Source organism: Mytilus californianus, unplaced genomic scaffold (genome assembly GCF_021869535.1).
Source record: "Mytilus californianus isolate M0D057914Y unplaced genomic scaffold, xbMytCali1.0.p SCAF_57, whole genome shotgun sequence".
Taxonomy (NCBI): domain Eukaryota; kingdom Metazoa; phylum Mollusca; class Bivalvia; order Mytilida; family Mytilidae; genus Mytilus; species Mytilus californianus.
Genome location: NW_026262709.1, coordinates 40,728 through 61,813, shown reverse-complemented (window position 1 = coordinate 61,813; position 21,086 = coordinate 40,728). Strand labels below are relative to the sequence as shown.

Here is a 21,086-nt window from a genome sequence, read left to right as displayed (position 1 = left end):
ATTTTTTGTTCTAAAAGTTAGAGACCAAATACCATAAGTCGAAGAAAAAGAGACTACAAAAAAGAAAAAGGAAAACAGTCAAAAGGACAAAAAAAAGTAATACAAAACCACACAAACCACTCAAGACTAGGTACTTAAAATCTTACCAAATCGAAACGATAGAATGCATACAAGATCTCAGCGTAAAGTTGAACGGTTCATATTCCCTAAGTGGCAGACGGCTTTGTTCATGAACTTATTGTATTGCGCAGGAATTTAATCTATCAAAGTAAATAAAAAGTAACTAAATCTTCAAGTAAATAGCAATTATAATAGAACATCACACGAGGTATAACTATTATTGGAAGTTTAAATATATTTGAGAATTTAAAAACTTTTGCATTAAAGGCAAACCGCTATAGTTTTTGTTTTTTTTTGTAATTGTAGGCGGAGATCTGAACCTAAAAGTGAAAAATATCTCAGCAACCAGGACAAGATTACTGGAAGTCTAGAAAATACGTATTGTAGTGAGTAAATCATCATATTCGGTGGAAAATTTAAAATCGTATATTATGTTCTCTCTCTCTCTCTCAATGTATCCATCCATACATCCCTCTTTCTCTTCCTCCTCTATCCATCCATCTATTATTTGTTTTTTTATTAAAATTTCAGATCATAAAAATGCACTGAAGACGGAGGATGTATATCTTAATGTAGAACGTGTACACGATTCAGATCATGCAAAACCTTCCGTGTCTAGTAAAAAAGAAAGTAAAACAAGTGTTACTGAAGTAAAAGACGAATATCCAGAAGAGTATGATGATGAAGAAGAAGAAAGAAACGTGTATAATAATGTAGCTTCTGAACAAAAAATTACTAAATACAAAGTACTTATAGCAGACCTTAAAAAAGTTATCAACGAGAAAAGAAAGAACGATGGTTTCAAGAATGAATATGAAGTAAGTTTAATCATTTCTTTTTTATGATTATTATAACATGTATAACGAGTTCCACTGTCTTGTTCTTATAAATGGTGAATGCATAGATACTTCCTAAATGTCCATAATTTACGTGACGTAAGAATTTAAGCTTTTGTATTGCACAGACACCTTTCTGTTGTAAAATATAAAAAAAAAACGGATAAAATAAGGAAAAGCAATATAATTGACAATGCGACATTTATCAAACAAGGAACAAGGAAATTAACAACTACAGGCCACCTTATGACCTTTAATAATAAATAAAGCCAAGAACCTATAAATTGTTCTGGATACAAAATTGAACCAATACTAACGAGAACACTAACGGCCTGATTTTTGCCATGACTTTACATAAAACAATAATTGAAACTGACAGAAACAAACGACAACAACTAAACTACAGACTCCTGAAGAACCAATAGGTTGAGGTCGGTCATTTATGAACTCTTTAAGCAACCTTTCCGTAACACTTAAAAGTTAAAAAACTGTTTGCTTACCGTGAGTTGTCTTTACTCGTTTTGTTGCCAACTAACGATATATGTCTCACACCTCCTGATATCGATACTCATCTATAGTCATTTCTTGTTTACATAATACCTATGCTATATTTTTTTAATATATTTGTTACTGAAATTAAGTTGTTCAAGTGGATAAATTGTTTACACCAAACTTATTTTAGATCTTACCTAAAGGGCTTGTTCACGCTCATACTGAAGGTTCAAAAGAAGAAAACAAAGCTAAAAATCGATTCCTGTCAACATGGCCATGTATGTATTATTTTTTAGCTATATTTTATATTAATAATTAACACCGAAGAACAGACGAGCACAAGAACCAATGCAACATTTAAATGTGAGGTGATATGCGTTTGTTTTGGGTGTAGCTTCTAGACTGATTGAAAGCGATGTTTCAACTACTTAATCTGCTGAACACGATACATACAAGGGAATGAGGAGTTAATGACAAAAGTTTCCACTAACGAATAATAAAGGTTGTGTATACTTTCAGAAATCTCATAGGTGATTGGTTTTAAAATTGATTTGTCAATATGTGTTTTATATTTTTAGACGTTCAAATTTCTTTTCTCAAATCTTGGCAAACATTTGAACAGTCTATAGTTGTTTAGACTAAATATTGGATGATTATGCATGATGCAACTTATTTAGTGAACGAATTAACATGATTAAGGTAGTAGTGAGTTTTTCCTCAAAGTGTTTAGGCTGGAAAATAATAAACTAGTAAAATGCTTCGTTTAGCATGTTTAGTTGAAGAACATGATGTGCTTTAAACTAATCATTAGCAAGGGATTTGTTAAAAATTAGCTTTGTCGGCATTCATAAAAGAAAAAAAAAGTTCTTATCCAAGTCTGCATTATAGGTTAACTTGACGTTGTTCGTATGACTGATTGGAGAAGTTATTAAGAGCAGTCAAAATATATGATCACCAAATAAACTTGTTACACATTTTACATTTATGACGTCAAACAAATTACCAAACACGCCAAATTTAAAACGATTAGATGACGTTTTAACAAGCCATTTACTGCGGCAGATTTAAACATAAAATTGAGAATGGAAATGGGGAATGTGTAAAAGAGACAACAACCCGACCAAAGAGCAGAAATCAGCCCAAGGCCACCAATGGGTCTTCAACAAAGCAAGAAAATCCCGCATCCGGAGGCGGGCTTCAGCTGGCCCCTAAACAAAACTTTGTACTAGTTCAGTGAAAATGGACGTCACACTAAACTCCGAAACATATAAATGAACTAAAATTAAAAAAAAATGCTACTGCAATATCATTTTAATTGCGCATTATAAATGACATTTCAACACTTACAAGGCTAAATTTTGTCAAAATATTTTTTACAGTATTGTATAATTTTTTATTTTGTGCAATTCATGTAAAATATTTCATTCGTAAAATATATAATTATACCAACTCATTTAAGTGAAAAATTAACCGACTGATTTTGCTTTCTGCGCTTGGTTTTAACTCTGATGTTAAATTGAATACTGTAAAAATACTGAAACATGCATTGTTTTCTATGACCATGTACTTCTGATGATTTGACATAAAAAGACAACGGTTGCTTCGGTCTTTCAAGGGAAAAGAATAACAAAAACTCAAAGGCAAATTCAAAATAGGGGCAGTCCATAAAAACTGACAAAATCAAACACTATCAATCAACGGAACAAGTGAAAAACAACTGTCATATTCCCAACTTGGTACAAGCATTTTTCGAAGAAAATGGGGGTTAAACCTAGTTTCATAGCTAGCGTAACCTCTGACTTGTATGACAGTCGTTTATAGTTCAAGTATATTGACAAAATTGGGTGAGTAACAAAAACAGACATGTGTTAATTCAACAGCAATTGGTATCCAGCAGCCAACACTGTGTAGACATACACTACCAACATACTACACAACAGACCAAAAAATCTAAATAAACATACAAACAACTATAACAAAGACGCCAACAAAAAGGTGTAGTAGATAGTAAATTGGACTATGATTTCAACAAAAAAAGTCGTTGATAGTATTTGCCGTATATAGTATACACTTTCTCGATAAAGTAAAAATTAGGTAAATATGAATACAAGGGTTGACACTATAGAAACAACACTGTAAAAACCATTTGTGTCCGAATTTCTCCTCAGGACCCACCTTCACCAGGAATGTCCAAAGTCAAAAAGTAGAAAACCCGATGGCGGGAAGCATTAATACCGAGCAACGTCAAATATCATACGAACAAAAGAAACATAATAGCCCAAAGACAAATAACGGGGAATCTAAAGTAAGATAAAAAGATACACGGCAATAAGCTGACACAACTGCTTGTTGGCATCCCGTTTTTTGACTTTTGTTGTAAATCAAATTATCACATGTGCGTTTGAAACGATTGAAGCATCATATGCGATAGAAAAGCGTCTTTGTGAAAAAAAATCAAGGAGAAACTAATTTTGGATCGGGCATGCGGACCTCAAATTTGCAGAAGCGGTAATTTTTTTTTCATTAAAAAAGTCAGTTTCTTCAAAACAGGAGCGGGAAAATCCAAAGAAGTAGGAACCAAATTGGTGTGGCCTAGATACCAGGATTGTAATTTTGTAAACCAGATACGCGTTTTGTCTACCACAGACTCATCAGCGACGCTCGAATCAGAAAAGTCAAAAAGGACAAAAAAAGTACGCAGTTGTAGAGCATTTAGAACCCAAAATTCCTAAAATGATTGCCAAATACAGCTAAGATAATCTATTCCTGGGATAGAAAATCCTAAGTATTATGAAAAATTCAAAGTTTTGTAAACAGTTAATTTATAATTATGACCATATTATAATATATAGATAGAAACTTTAGACAACAAAAATAACCAATAATACAAGATCAACAAATAATTCAACATGGCATACATCGTCAATCGACCCCTTATTGTAGTTCCTGATGTTTAATGACGATGTTTACCAATATTTATCAAGACAAGATCTACATATGAGTCTATTAGTACCTAAACCATTACTAGACTCTTCAGGAGAGATTTTATTTTAATCAATAAAAAGTAATTTTTTTGTCATCAATTTTTGTTTACCTGTTTTAGTCTCAAATGTTGGAAAGCGTCATTTGTTGAAGTTGCACGTAGACCTTTTTGAGCGACACATGCTCTTTAGAGCCTCTCTTTTACTTACGTAACTGAATATTTTTCCTGTGCATATGAAAGCAATGCAATCTTGCTGCCAAATTTCCAATTTTCTCTTTTATGAATCTGGCTGATTGTGAGGTGTTTTGCGTTTGTTATTTTATTTTTTTTTTTTGCATTTTGTTTTCTGTCGTTCGACAATGCAGTTTTGATAATGACCTTACGTTATATTAATATTGTTTTCTTTCAATGTTTATATGCCTTGCATGGACATAAATAATACATATCGAAGAATATGCTTTCTATAACATTAAGTGATGCACTGCTGATAATGATAAATATTTGTACTATGTAACATATTCTTAAATATAACAGTTTTAATATGAAACATGTATTAAACGTAACAGTAAAAGTATATGGATATATTGTTCTAACTATATTATGTTCTTGTAGATGACCATTCGAGGGTTGTGTTGACAGGAGATACAAAGCATGACTACATAAACGCTAGCTACATTGATGTAAGATAATTGAAAAATTTTAGATTTTTAACATTGTCAGGTTCCACCATCTGGTTAAGTATTCATTGCGTCTACCAATTAAAGTACAACATCAAAACGTTACGGCAAAAACCAGATATTCCGAAAACGTCGTTAGAAAAAATATTAATGTTGTCAGATCCTTATAAGTGAATAGTAGTTAAAGAGTCTATTATTAAATCACATTGTTTTATTTCGGCAAAATGTTCAATCACAACTTTGCAGTAGTATCCAAACTTAAGATTTTTGTCTATGATTTACACTTCTGTTCCCCTTCAAATGAAAGATCGAATACCACTTACATCGTCTCATTAAACAGAACTTTTCTTTAAAACAAACATATTTTATACCCCCGCAAACAACGTCTGGAGGTATATAGGAATCACCATGTCCGTCTGTCATTCCGTCCGTCCCACGTGTTATGCAGTAGCATCATGGGCTGAGAATGTGTCATATATACCACAGTCAGGTCACTTTACATTGACTTTGATCTGTGACCCTTATGATAGTAAAACCTTGTCCAATTCGTGTCCGGTACATAACTTTTGTACCATAAAACTTAGGATAATCAAACTAAGTATACAGTTGCAACATGGGCTGGGGATGTGCCTCCTTCTACATTCAGATCAATTTGACATTGACTTTGACCTTTGACCCCTATGATAGTAAAACCTTATCCAATTCGTGATTCGTGACTGGCTCATATCTATTATACCGTAAAACTTAGGTTTACCAAACTTGGTATACAGTTACATTATAGCCTTGGGGTGTGTCATATACTAAAGTCAAATAACTCTGACCTTGATTTTGACCTTTGACCCCTATGATAGTAAAACCTTAATCAATTCGTGTTCGGCTGATATCTTTTGTACCGTAAAACTTAGGTAAACCACACTTGGTTTGCAGTTGCATCATGAGCTTGGGTGGTGTGATATAATAAAGTCAGGTCACTGTGACCTTTGCTAATTTTGAGTTTGGTTAATTAATATTTCAATAGACAGTCAATATTTAAATTGGTACTCATTGTGCACCACTACTGGACAAATTGTTTGTTTTTGTAATCCTATGAAGCAGAATTCAACCAAAAACTTCCCAGAAATAAAATGAAAAACGTCTTGCAAAGTACTTTAATTTCACTTTCAAATATATTGATGATGCCCAGTCACACAATATCAAATACTTCAGTGAGTGCTTGTATCGAACATATCAAATGTAACTTGAGATTTAGCATACTACCGCAACTAGTACAAAAAAATAAGAAGATGTGGTATGATTGCAAATGAGAAAACTCTTCACAAGAGACAAAATGACATAGAAATTAACAACTATAGGTCACCGTACGGCCTTCAACAATGAACAAAGTCCATACCGCATAGTCAGCTAGAATGTCTGCTTCATACATGTATCTTGATTTTTTCATCGATATTGACACAGAAAGACGACTTCAAATTAGAATCAAATAATGAATTGTTTGAACGATAACGTATTTGAGTCTCAAATCACTAGTGAGATAATTTTGCAATCCTATATAAGTAGAAATCAGAGCAGTCTCATCGGTAATTTTAACAATTGCGTCCTATTTTAGATTGTGAAATTTTTTACTGATTGTTACAGGTGGTTGATGCTACCATATCAGGAGACACTAACCCAGTCGAAACACCCGGTTACATTCCTTTTTAGAGTTCAAACGATCTATTCATTGGTGTGTGTAACCTTGATTTGTCATCTTTTATGGTATTTGAAGATTGAAAAATTACTGTTACCCTGATTATTTACCCCCAGTTTTTGGGTGGGCTCGTATTGCTCAGTCTTTAGTTTTCTATATTGTGTACTGCTGTTTGACTGTTGGTCTCTTTCTATTTTTAGTCATGAAGTTGTCAGTTAATTTTCGTTTAAGTTTTAATGTCCCTTTGGTATCTTTCGCCTCTCTTTTACAACCATATTTAAAAGTAATATTTAATATATTAAAGTAAATAAGTGTAATCAATAACAAATAATATTTTGTATTTATGGTTATAACAATATCCAGCCTATTTTATTTCAGAGTTATGACAAAGAAAAGGCATACATAGCCTCACAAGGTTTGTAAAATTATATAAGTTCTAGAATTATTGAAATCTATTTTTTACTTTTAGCAGTCTTCTATTATTATCATGAGGATGTCAACGTTCAAAAAGCCATTTGTCCGGAAACTTAAACGCAATACAACATACTATTAAACGAATCTGTCATTATTTTTTTATCTTTTATAGTTGGGAGGGATGGTGATGGGTGTATATAAGGAACAGATTAATACATCAAATTATACAGAATGCAAGTCATGCAATTATATAAGTTCTAACACATTTTTGGTTGTGTACGTAGGTCCGAAAAAGAATACTCTCAGGGATTTCTGGCAAATGGTCTGGCAGGAAAAGGTTTGCAAAATAGTGATGGTCACGAAACTGGAAGAGGAAAGAAGGGTATGTACATGATCTATTTGTGTTCTTATGCCTAACTGCACTCACTTTTTTATAATTAGCTCTACTATGAAGTGTATTGTTTTGCCGTTCTTTATTCATCAGGATTCTCGGGAAGTTTAAATGAAAATAGAATATGCTTGAATAGCAGAAAACCCTTTTTTGTCGACGCACCCGATATTGCTCTTTTTGGAGTTTATACTATTCCCTAAGTTTTTGTTTGTTACTTTTTATATATTGATGTTTTTGTATTGATATTGATGAATGAGATTTGAACATTGGTAAAATGTTGGTAAACAAACGGTTTTATCAGATAAGAAGATGGACAAAAAAGTGTTTTACTTAATTAAGCCTGACCAATCGTACAATATAGGAACCTCATAATTTGAATATGCGTTGTTTTAATACAATTTTTTAGTTTCTAAATATTTTACAATTCTCCTCTTTACAACTGAACTCTATGTCAGAACTTTATGTCAGTCATTTTGTTTATAGATGTGTTGTAAATAAAATATCTGTCTTAAGTCTTTTGTGGGTGAATGCATACCACATGCACTTTGAAATTTCTGTATTTCAGAAAAAATGTGAACAGTACTGGCCTAAAACTGTCAATAAAGCAACAATGGTAGACAACTATAGACTAACAATGACAGAGGAGATATACCATACTATTTATGTGTACAGATTGATTATACTACATAACAAAACGGTAATATCGATTCAAAAATTTCAGTTAACTTTTAAAAAAATAGTGAGTGTCAATGAAATAGCCATTACATGTATCCATCAAAACACCGATACCAGAAAAAAATATTTGTAATACATAAGATAACTGTAAGAGCTAGAAAGGCGAATTCTTACCAATACTTTTTGTATATCCGAAAAAAAAAACATTACCTTTGCAGTATTTGGCAAAATCATTCGGATTTTTTGGTCCTCAATGCTTTTTAACTTTGAACTTTATTTGGCCTTTTTAACTTTTTTATATTCGAGCGCCACTGATGAGTTTATATAGTAAGCACGGCCTATTTTTCATTCGACATCAACTCATCGCTAGCATTGTCAAAGATTACAGCAGACACTAGTTAAAAAGGTAAATGTATTGTTGTCAAGAACGTAAAGCACTCGATATGTTTTTGTCATATTTACCCTGTTTACCCTTCCGGTGGTGGTGTTCGTGTTGCTCAGTATATTGTTTTCTATGTTGTATTTTATACTGTTGTTTGTCTTTTGTTCTATTTCCTTTTTTTGCCATAGCGTTGTCATTTTTTTTTCGACTTATGAGTTTGAAGTCCCATTGGTATCTTTCGCCTCTCTTCTACCTAATTAGGATAATGCTTAGCATTACTCAGCTGTTTATGTGATCGTAATTGTATTCCCACTTAAAATCTTAAATGTGAACGTAGTCTGTTCAACCATTGTGAAGTCAAACAAGAATCATATATCATGCATATAGTATTTTATTTCAGCTGTCCTTGCAGTAAATTAACTATTATAAAAACATTCAGGTAAACGTCTAAGATGAAAAGTATAATAACAAAAATACCGAACTCTAAGGGAAATTCAAAACGGAAAGTCCCTTATCAAATGGAAAAATCAAAAGCTCAAAACATCAGACGAATGGAAAACAACTGTCAAATTCCTAAATTGGTACAGGCATTTCCTTATGTATAAAATTGTGGATTAAGACTGGTTTTATAGCTAGCTAAACCTCTCACTTGTATGGCAGTCGCATAAAATTCTATTATATTGACAACAATGTGTGAACAAAACAAACAGACATAACAGGTAATAATGTCAATGATAGGGGTACAGCAGTCAACATTGTGTTACAAACAAATATGTCAACAAAGTAAACATAATGGCATATAGACAAAGCACATAAGTACAAATGAATGACAAGAATACAGAACAATTACCATTGCACAATAAGACAATGGCGGGATGCATAAAGTTTATTATTCAAACTTTGAAATTATGTTGTCTTCTATTTTGATTTGAACCGCCTCGTGGTAGTGAACTCATCTCAAGTAAGGGATGTCATGGGTTCTATCTCCGGTCGCTTCGAACCAAAGACTTGCAAATTGGTAATTGCTCCTTCTCCGCTAAGCAAGCAGCTCTAAATTCTAAAATCAAAGACTAGTAGGATCGGAGGCTGAATTTTGTGTCCGGAAGGGTAATTTATCTTTCTGCAGACTTTTACCTTTTAACTAGTAGGTATAAATTAATCAGACTTAGCGAATCGGTATAAAAAACACATCAGGATACACAGCAGACAAAAAACTAAAGTGTGTATGTGATTTCTTTCTTCTTTTTTGGTTGTTGTCTTAATTAATCTCTCCATCATCGATTTTAAATATTTCAAAATCGGTAGACAACTGTCGTTTATAATTAAATATAAGGATTTATTTTTGACACCTTCTCTTTCGTTTTTGGTTACGTATCTACAATCTTGTCAAATATATATATAAAACAATGAGGTTGAATATGAGAGTAATTTCGAACAACTTATAAATGGCATATAATTAGTAAAATTCCGAATAAGAAAATATTTGAAGAGTGTCATATCACGGTAATGTCTGAGGACCTAATAGAAATAATATATGCAAACGGCTCCACATGCTAGTAAACTATGAAAAAGGAATAATGTTTAGTAGTCACAATAGGATAATAAGAGGATGAAGAAAATAAATTACCATTTTTATATTTAAAATACCAAATACTGGACTGAGGAATGATTAAATATTGAACGAGTGAGTAATATTTTGTAATTTTAGAATCAGCAAGAACGAAAAGTTCATCATTTTCATTTCACACAATGGCCGGATCATGGTGTTCCAGATAGCATCAAACTGGTGAATTTTTACAGGAAAGTGAAAAGCAAAAAATGTGATAAGAATGGTCCAATGGTGGTGCACTGCAGGTACATGTAAACGTTACACAGTTTTACCAAAATAGAAACGTTAGCATGTTACATCCATATCGCTCATTTGAATAAAAAATGTATTTCTGTCCTTTTAGTCATTAATATTAATACACTTTATATCTAAATATAAAAATAAATGTATTTGTGTTTATTTGTTTTCAAACTAAGGTAACATTCTGACGTACTTTCAGATCCATTCGTATTCGAAAATTTGTAGATGTTTTTGTTAAAACTCGCCATTTATCTAAATACACTTTTTATTTCCAAACCATCATGATACCGACTATATGTTAGAAGTAAAGATTTTTCAAACCCTTTGACAGAAAAAAACCCTGACTCAAATATAAAATCATATTGCTTTTTATAACAAAAACGAGAAGGTATGATATAACTCTATCGTTTTTACCCTTTAATAGGACAATCAGAGCAAATTAAAAATCTACAAAAAATCAATCTGCAGATGACCATACGATCAGTATTTGTTTTTTTTTTTTGTGTCTTTCAAATTGGAATAAATGCTTCAAATGTCTTTATTTATGCAAAAACCGCCAAGTTAGCCTCATGTTGAGAACTTGTCACCAACATTTAAATATTGGTCAATGCTAAATCGAAAAATGATATCATGGTGCTTGAAGTTAATGTTATGTATAGACATGGATCGTTCTGGATGAGACATTGGCTCATAACAATTCTGACTAACATATATGTGTAAAAAGGCCATTTTACGTCATATTCCGACACGTGACATCATAAGTGACCTTTATGCACTATCGTTTCCAAATTATAACAATTTGCAGGATGTTACTATTTGTGAAATTTCAAGAGCCTAGCAATAACTCTTTTTTTATCTCCACCTTTATGTTATATTCCTTGCTATTATTAATATGAAGCATGCATGTTTTAGTGCTGGCGTTGGAAGGACAGGTACATTCATTGCTATCGATGCACTTTATGAGCATGGCAAGAAAGTTGTCTACGTTGATATTATGGAGTATGTTCAGATGATGAGGAAAGACAGAATGAATATGATTCAAACACATGTACGTAACATATTTAACAAGCAGTAAAACTATATATATTTGCATTAATATATAGCCTGTACATTGTGTCTGAAGAAAACTGGTACTTAATTAAGGTATCAGAAATTCATCAAAAGCTTGTTTAATTATATATATTATTTGCAAATTCTTGATATGATGTCAGTCTATTTGGTATGGTTACTTGAGCATCTACCTATGCTGATAATGTTTCCTTGAAATATCCAATGTAATGAACAGGAAAGTGATTCGTGGATTGTGATTACTTTCGCTTTTAGAGGAGGCTAAAAAAAACATAATTTGAAATATGCTTTCTTGGCTGTTCTGAAATATTTTTGCTTTGTGTCTACTATGTTTAAACGATAAGAAATAATAAACATGTTACTCTTTTTTTACTCTTTAACCGTATCTTTTTTAATTTATAGGGACAATATTCGATCGTGTTTGAAGCACTGCTGGAACTATTCACGGTTCCAAATACGTCCATTCAAAAGAATGATTTCTGCGAATATATACAAAAGCAAGAAAACAAGACTTTACCAACAAATCAAACAATATACAGAGAAGAGTTTCAGGTACCAAATATATTTTAGAGATGTGTTCTACACAGAACGGATGATTAGTGCGAGAACAGTTCCACCAAAAATGTGGCTACCAATTTTTAACTTTCCTTAACATATTTGTGTTGCGTGCAGCATTTGTAAGAAAAATTTATACAAAATGATAGTCATCAGAAGTACGTTCATCTTCATTATGTCTATTGCTGAAATGAGGAAAGTTGAAGATTAAGATTTAAGTGATTTATGTCATGAACATCAAAATTATAAGAGCATTTTGTTCGGGCATTACTGATTTCCAACAATAAAATGTAATTGTTTTACTAAATAACTGTTTTAACTTGTCCAATATGTTCATTTGTCAAACTTTTTTATTTCGATAATCCTTGAACCTTTTATTTTATTTAGAACAGAATTGAATTACAAACAACTTGCAGACAATGACAATTAAGATATATCTTTTTCATTATATTGTGTAAGACGTGTTTTGAATTTATATCAAGAAAGTATTAACAAAAATACCGAATTCCAAAGTAAATTCCAAAACGGGGAGGTCCATAAAACCGGACAAAATAAAACGTTAGTATATATCAACTAACGGAACGAATGATAAACAACTGTCAAGATCATTTGTTTAAACAATTTCATGCATTGTGGATACAATATATATTAGTATATATGTGTTAGGCATGTTAGTTGATATCTAACAAGTGTCTTACCTTAGAAATGTTTGCCTTTGCTTTATTATCTGCTTTGTTTAAAACTATGTGTCCGCGTGCAGATTTTGACAATTAATTTTGACATCATTGCAATTACAAGCAACCTGAGCACAAACTACATTTATTTTGAATGCAAAATAATTTCACAATGTTTACGTTATTAGTGATGAGTTGATTTATATCTTCAGTTTTGAAAAAAAAAATGTCAAGAGACGTTAAGATGACCCTAGTCAATTTCGTTTGATTTTTAGTGTGTTGTTTTAATAATCGCTGGCCTTGTTTCGGTATAAGTATAGTGCCCAAAAACGAACAAGGAACTCGTAAGCAGGTAGTAATTAATCTCACCGTCCAAGGCAGACGAATAAGGCAAGGAATGTGTAGATAATTTGCCTTCTGACATATCAGATGAAACGGGTAACACATGTTTAACTTGTGTATAACTTTTGGTTGTAGTGGCTCATCTCATATAATCCATAGTCTTGGAAAACCCCGGTGTTGATAATTTACCAGAAAAATACACGGGGAATTGCCTGATTTGAAAGAAGTCTCCTTGGCATTTACACATCAGTGACCTGATGTTCAGATAGTCAAGTGATCTTCATTTGGTTCTAGTTATCTAACTGACAATCGCCTTCATAATTTTACATCTTTTTCATTTTACTACTTTAGAGATTGCGAACGTTGCGGCCATCATATTCTTCTAATGAGTTTACTGCTGCAAATTGTAAAGAAAACAAATCAAAGAATTCTTCAACAACTGTTCTTGCACGTAAGTATACATTTTCATGAACTTACGCTTCCTAAATAATGTGTTGTCGCGGTTATAAAGTAAAGTAAAAAACGTTGGAATAATAGGATTTCGGAAATCTCACATGAAATATATCATTGATAGATAAATCATTCAAGTATCTTAGCAATGCGATGTATGCACGAATTAGGAACAAAGATATATAACCATTTGTATGATACAAATATATTAAAAAAATTGCTAAACAAAATGTAAATCTGGTTTAACTTAAATATGAACAGTTAAATGTTACAATTTATATGTTGATAATTAATAAAATAACCAAACCAAACACAAACACACCGTCTTTGAGTATTGCAGTTTGATATGGTATCTAAATATTGATGTATTTAAGAATTACGAAACAAACGGACTGACCAAACAGAAACCTGAATGAAAGAAAAAAGTGCAAAAAGTTGATTCAAATCTCGATATTCTCGAACAGGCTGCCTAGGACACCTAGTACTACATTTATTTTTTTAACTGCATGTTCATCATTACCTCTGTAGACACAATGTTACGCTAGCAAAAAAAAAAACTTATATACTGATTATTTGTGTCATTGAGAACGAAAACAATGGATGTGTTCCAATAGTCGTAACCACAATACCTTCCCTTTTTTCTTCATTGTGGCAAAAGGTCTGAAACAAACAAAACTGCATGAAAGAAAAAGGTGACACAATTTTGATTCAAATCTAAAATTAGTTTACCTTGATTATAACATCATCGATTGAGACTTATTACTGAATTTTTACTTACTATTAACATGACGGTTGCCACATGCTGTTGACGATCGGCGCACCCTCCCTCAGTACCTGAGACCTTTCTAGTTTCCTGTTGGGTTTGTGTTGCTCAGTGTTAAGTTTTTGTATGTAGTGTTTTACAAACTGTTGTTATTCTGTTCCTTGTTTTTCGTTATTTGCCATGGTGTTGTTGGTTTCTTTTGGAAAAAGCTAGTGTTGTCTTACAAATGATGTGACTGTCTTCTAAATATGCGAGCGAATGGAAGACTTTCACTTATGACTATGTATTATGTTACAGTTGTAATCGTGATTTTTGCCACATTATATCTTGCAGATGACAAATATAGACCTTACTTAATGTCTTATGGTAAAACCAGAAGTGACTATATTAATGCCGTTATAATTCCAGTGAGTAAATGTTTAAATCAAACATTCTTTAATCGTGTTTATACTACTAGTATTTGAAGTAGTGACTTATTGATGCGTGTATAGCTATTTGTACCACATTATAGTTCAGATAGTTATAGTTGTTTGCACTTTCTTTTCTTCTGATTTGCAAACGTCAATAGGTACACATTATCTATTCGTACATCATGTACATGGCATAGATCGTTATTTGCTTGTCTAAATCTGATGAATGCTTGCCCTAGTTGCTTAAATTTTGGCGTTATATGAACTTTCATTAAACGAAAAAACATGGCATAAAATTTGATTAGGCAGTTCATCAATTGCAATGGCTATCTGGTACAGTATTGTATTTGCGTATCAACAGAAAGTGCCATATAAATGCATATATACAAAATGTATAACAATATTTTATAAACTTAATTTTAAATATTGTATTGATTTTTTCTATTCACTTGAATTTGCTAATTTTAAGTCCTTTTATAATTCATTCATTTTATCACAGGGCTATTCAGTTGATAGTAAGATGTTTGTAACACAGTGCCCACTTGTTGAAACTGTAATTGATTTTTGGACAATGATGTATGATCACAGTTCCAAAATTATTGTTTTGTTGGATCCCGGAAATAAGGTGAGCTTTATTCCTGTTCGTTTCGATTACATGAGGTATCTAGTTTATAGTTATTTTAAGATAGGAATTTTGCTTAGCTGTATTTAGTTAGTCATCAGTTCGATGTCAAATCGTATCAAATTTTATCCAAAAAAGAATTGATTCGCATCATAACCTAATATATATGGCAGAAGACACTATTTCTAACAGAAAATCATAGGGACATTTGCAAAAATAAGATCTAGATAATTTTTTTTCTTATCTATGGGAGGTTTGAAAAAACTATTGCAGCCAATATTTAAAAAAGAACACTATCACGGTACTATAATCGATTAAATATAAAATGTGATATGGATATAGGTTGTCGTGAATGTGTTACCCATAGAATAACTAATCACAGAATTCAAATAAAGAAAAATATTCAACGTTTGACTGAACAACACATTAATTCACGATTGCGCGTAGCGCATGAGTTAATTATCAGTGTTGTTTAGTCACCAATTGAATATTTCACAATAATTGAATTCTTGGATTACTTATTCTTTTTATTACATTGGCCATGGATTATCAAATGAATATAAAACAGAAAATGAAAGGAACTATATCGTTTTCTATACATGCAACATCATCGACAACGTCGTGACAACACCTATGGCTGTTTGTCGTCAGAGGAGTAAACTTATCAGATTGATTTCACATGTGAAATCATCTGTTTTTATTTCACTGGGAAATCACTGTTATTCATTGCAACCAATGTAATAAACTGTAATATTCTCTTGAATGATTACCGAGCAGCGAAATGGCCATATAGTATTGCGATGTCGGCTAAGAAGAACAGAACGCGGAAAAAATGTCAGTTTTTTTGTTGTTATAAATATATAAATTAAGGCTACATATATCTTTTCGCCAGGGTGCTCCATTGTGGTTAGAGAAGAAAGAAATGCTACAGTTTGATGATTTCCGAATTGTCAAAGAAACGGAAAATGCACAAAGAGAGTTTCCGCTTACTTTGAACCATACGGTAGGAAGAAGCTTAAGGTTTAATATGAACAAAATGGCAAAGAAAGTAACGAGTAGAAAATAATGCGGGTACTAAAATATTAAAAAGTAAAAATAGAGAACAGAGGGCAAACAAAATAATGAATAAATTATAACAAAATTAACGAACTCTTAAGGTAAATTCAAAAAGGGAAAGTCCACAAAAACTGACAATATTAAAAGTATTAACTAACGGAACGAGTGGAAAACAACTGTCATATTCCTGACTAGCGAAAAATGGGAAAGAGAAGAGGAAACAATGACCACGCAAATAAAGAATACAGATAAATGGGGTGCTGAAATAACAGCAAATAAAGAAAATAAAAAATAATGGGATGCCAAATTTAACAAAATAAAGAATAGCGTGCCAAAAAAAGAATAGAGGAAAAAAATGCAATAATACAGAAAAGAAGGTTCCTCAATCCGGACCCTCAGATACAAAGAATTCACATGATTTTATATATATATAACTATGAATAATGGGTATAGTACTGTTATTTTTCTAATGATTTATGCATGTAAAGTCATAAGAAAAGAATTGCATTATACCCATTAATCAACTGTATTGTATTGTGGCCAAACGAAACAATTGTGTAAGTACTAGTATTTAGGCCACATTTAAATCATCTAATTTAACTATTCTAATAAATGTCTTACGTGAAACTAAACAAAATGGTGTGTATATTTTACAAAACAACGTGTTTAGTCTGCTATACATTTACAGAAAAATAAAGAACAAATCTCAATTAAAGTATTCACTGCTGAGGATTGGACTATCACTAATGCAACACCATCACCAGAGTATATGTTAGATCTTCTGCATCGTGTACAAAATTGCTGGGAAACACAGAAAGGCCCAATCACTGTAGTTTGTAGGTACGTCATTAAAAACCTGGTAGTTGAGTTCAGATGGTGAACATTAAATAACGTTATAAATAGTTGTTTCCACAACTATGGTTTGACAATAATAGGCCAATTTGTTATGCAGATAATTGTTTCTCCATATTGTAAAAGGACGTTAATAAAATCCATAGTCACAAATTTTAGATGTATCAAAGAAAGAGGCAGCATATACGAAGGGGGCAGTCACAGATTATATATGAAAAACAGACAACACTATGTCAAGAAAAAAACAAACGAAAACAAAAAACTACTCATAAACTTAACGATTCGTCAACACAAACACCAACGTACATGCATCGCAAGTAAATTCTGGTTATCCTAAAGAGTAAGCAGTTCTTGAAACATTAATGGCAACCTCGTATTAAGGTAAGACTGTTGTAGTTTATTCACCAATTCCCAAGAATAAGCATTGTTAGATTTAGCTATATGCAATCCTGAACGACAGTGAACATGCCTCCGGGTGCGGAAATTTCTCGCTGCATTGAAGACCTGTTGGTGACCTTCTGCTGTTGTCTGTTCTATGGTCGGGTTGTTGTCTCTTTGACACATTCCCCATTTCCATTCTCAATTTTATGGTCACCATAAAATTATTAAACATTGTTATCAAATAATAGTAATAATAATTATCAGTTTATAACATAATTTTGCAAAGGTTTCTTATTATTTCAGTGATGGCTGTAGTAAGAGTGGGTTATTTGTAGCATTGCGATTAGTTTTGGAAAAAATGCAGATAGATGAGGAAATAGATATTTTTCAAGTAGTAAGAGAAATTCAAACAAGGCGACCAGAATTCCTTGATGAATTTGTAAGTGTGTAGTGAAGAAAAATTACACAATCCGGATGGCATGTATCCAACATCAAATGCTACAATACTAACACGTTCCCATCAGCTAACAAAGAAATATGCTGATGAAATATACGAATCAGATCTTTCCTAATAACTAGAGCTATGTTTTGGCCTATAATTTTAAAAATGGTGTTAGTTTGCTTACTTGCATTTTCAAATGATAGAATAAACAACATCAAAAACAGCTACATAGATAAGCTAGCATTTACATATAGTTTTATATCTGAAAAAAAAAAACAAAATGAAATGAGAATAATAAAATATTTCACTGGAATCAAAATACTTCTATCATATTAATCGCAATATGATAGTTTAAACAATCCAAATATCATTTTCTGCAAATGTCCCTCATGTTTAACTTTTAATCGAGTGCTTCAAATATATAAACGTCTCGTTTAACATTTTATGACTAATCTACTCTTGACAATAACACTTCCAGAATTATGACACTAAGGAATTTGTATCATATGTATTTCTTTCTTTACGACATTCAAAAATAGAAAACGCAGTTTACAACTTCTCTGAAATGTTCTTCTTAATTTCTATATTCTTAGCTTCCAACTCTGCATGATCACATACGTACATTGAGAATAATCTAACAAATGTGTCTGAATTTTCAAATGCCAAATCAAAAATAAATCGATCCTAAATGATGTTGGGAAAACACATTGACGAGTGTCACAAAATGATGTTTCCTTGAAAGTCAACTGTAAATTGTAAATGATAATTAAGAACTAAATTTTAAGACAAAAGTAACGAGATTAAGTTTTTCATTGTTTACGTTGCATTTCTATTTGCAAAATACCAGTAGATCATGAGCTACACGAAACAATAGTTTAAAGCATGTGTTCATTATCATAACTTCCTTCATAGAGTTAATATATATGAGACACTAAACCAGAGATCAAAGATACCAGGCTAATTGAGTCGTCTAAATAAAACTCCTCAGTGCCACCAACATTAATACAGTTAACGTTGAAAGTCTAAATCATTTATGAATTTCAAAGCCAGAAATTCAAAAGTCTTAAATCAAATACATAGTAAACCCGCAATTAGAAAACAAAATTAGTTTATCGAAGACCTACCATTCCTCAAACTTGAACATTGAGTTTACAGAAAGAGATTGCATCAATAAATTTCAAGTATCTCTTTAGCAGATAAGATAGTTATGTAAATAATTTTGTAAGATTGATGTGTTTATAGCCTTTGCTATTTTTGTCTATTTTAGGATCAATATGAATACTGTTATCAGTGTATTAGAGTCCAACTCGGAGGTGATTCTCGAGATTCACTGTATGCGAATATCTAGTAAAGTTAAAACATTCTGTTATGTTCTATGTATTTATTTGTCATTTGTAATATATGTATTATACTTTTGGTTCTGAGGTAGTGCTTCCACATTTTGCTTTAAACGACAACATACAAATCGCAAACATGTATTGAAAAACGGAAAAATGATATAACCGTATGTTTTTTTTAAATTCTAACGGAATTTTATTTTACAAGTGCCAAATATACGTACTTCAATCAGTTAAAATAAGTAAATCATACAAAAAAGGGATCAAGACGCCGAGTATCTGTTGTCCTAATTACAACTCTTTTAAGCATCCCCATGTGCAGTGGTTTTGTAATTGTTAAGTAGAGAAAAATAATTCTAAAGAAATCTTTCTTAAATCTTATAAATTATAATTATCCATAATATTTGAACATTACTTAACTACTGCCTGTTTCAATGAACAAATTTAACACAAAAGATGTAAAATAGTCGGAAGAGATAATATAAGTCACGACTTTGCTTGAATCATTTTGCTTTCTTGGTGCAATTGTTAGACATTTTTTCTTGGTAAATAATTATCTCACCATTGTTTTGATGTTACATAAATATATATTACCTTGATCTAGAACAAACACTTGATTTTCGAGCCGGGGATTTAATCGTTATGTTTCATGTCAAACTGTACCGTTATATTAATGTACCACATGTGCACAAAACAAAAGAGTAGAGTATATGTATCGTATATATTGAGCAGGCTACAAAGGACAATGCTACGGTCATATGATCTTTATATGGTTAAAACATCAATCGTTAAACCATGTAGTACTTTTAAGTTATCCTATTGATATTTGTTTTTCTTTATGTTCATGCCATTTTGTTTTTTGTATTACTTCATAAATAAGCTAATAAAATATGTTTATACTGTTTTATTTCGTGTCACTATAAAACATAAATTCATGAAACACAAAAGTATCAGAATCAGTAAAGATGACAAATACATTATCCCAGATTCGGTATCTATTACTTTATGCATTCTGTCACTCAATAAACAACATTTCAAAGAGTGCTTATATATCCCAGTGGATACTGTTGAAAGTAGAATGTCTGATTCATATCTTGATAATAAACTCGACATTGACACAGATTGTAGACTCCAAACTAGAATCAATGACAAACACGATGATTTCAACTTTACAATTGTCAACGTCCCATATTCAGGAGTACAATACGCTCGTGTATGTTCACACTACATGGACTCCATTAACAGTGGTGTGCTCCTTACACAAAAACTGCTCTAACAAAGTAATGAAACAGAACAACTAAAATAAACACTGCAGTCACCGTTATTTTTACATTTTGTGCTGTCATAAATCTCTATTAACTTGAAATATCCTTATTTTCAAGTAATGGCCATGAGTTTATTCTGGAGCATATAAAATATGTTCTCACTACAAAAAGTTTGATAGTTAAATATTTCTTATTTAACAAAAGCAATTTTTAATATAACAATTTTCATGCAAAGAATAAATAGTTGACAGTCACATCCAACATCAAACCATGGGCACGAAAGAAACACTTTAAAAAAAAAAACTTTTTTTAACAAGGAAGCTTTTTTTTCTTGTATTTGTTAATGTCCAAACTTTGAAAATG

At 31.7% G+C, this 21,086-nt stretch overlaps 1 protein-coding gene across 1 annotated transcript; it reads left to right on the top strand.

Moving 5' to 3' along the window:
* Window positions 1–430: 430 nt before the first annotated feature.
* Window positions 431–20,362, top strand: LOC127703942 (receptor-type tyrosine-protein phosphatase S-like). Its single transcript, XM_052207981.1, has 17 exons — window positions 431–506; window positions 652–938; window positions 1,639–1,726; window positions 5,044–5,111; window positions 7,174–7,210; window positions 7,494–7,591; window positions 8,166–8,297; window positions 10,366–10,511; window positions 11,419–11,554; window positions 11,977–12,126; window positions 13,497–13,596; window positions 14,692–14,765; window positions 15,268–15,393; window positions 16,283–16,393; window positions 17,135–17,286; window positions 17,983–18,118; window positions 19,389–20,362. Exons 6-17 carry the CDS (start codon window positions 7,529–7,531, stop codon window positions 19,467–19,469), a joined length of 1,407 nt encoding a protein of 468 aa, XP_052063941.1. The 5' UTR covers window positions 431–506; window positions 652–938; window positions 1,639–1,726; window positions 5,044–5,111; window positions 7,174–7,210; window positions 7,494–7,528; the 3' UTR covers window positions 19,470–20,362.
* Window positions 20,363–21,086: the final 724 nt, after the last annotated feature.

Coding starts and splice junctions, on each gene's coding strand:
- LOC127703942 (XM_052207981.1), top strand. CDS start 7,529: ATGGTCTGGCAGGAAAAGGTTTGCAAAATAGTGATGGTCACGAAACTG. Junction 7,592..8,165: donor AACTGGAAGAGGAAAGAAGG/GTATGTACATGA, acceptor TCTGTATTTCAG/AAAAAATGTGAACAGTACTG. Junction 12,127..13,496: donor TATACAGAGAAGAGTTTCAG/GTACCAAATATA, acceptor TTACTACTTTAG/AGATTGCGAACGTTGCGGCC.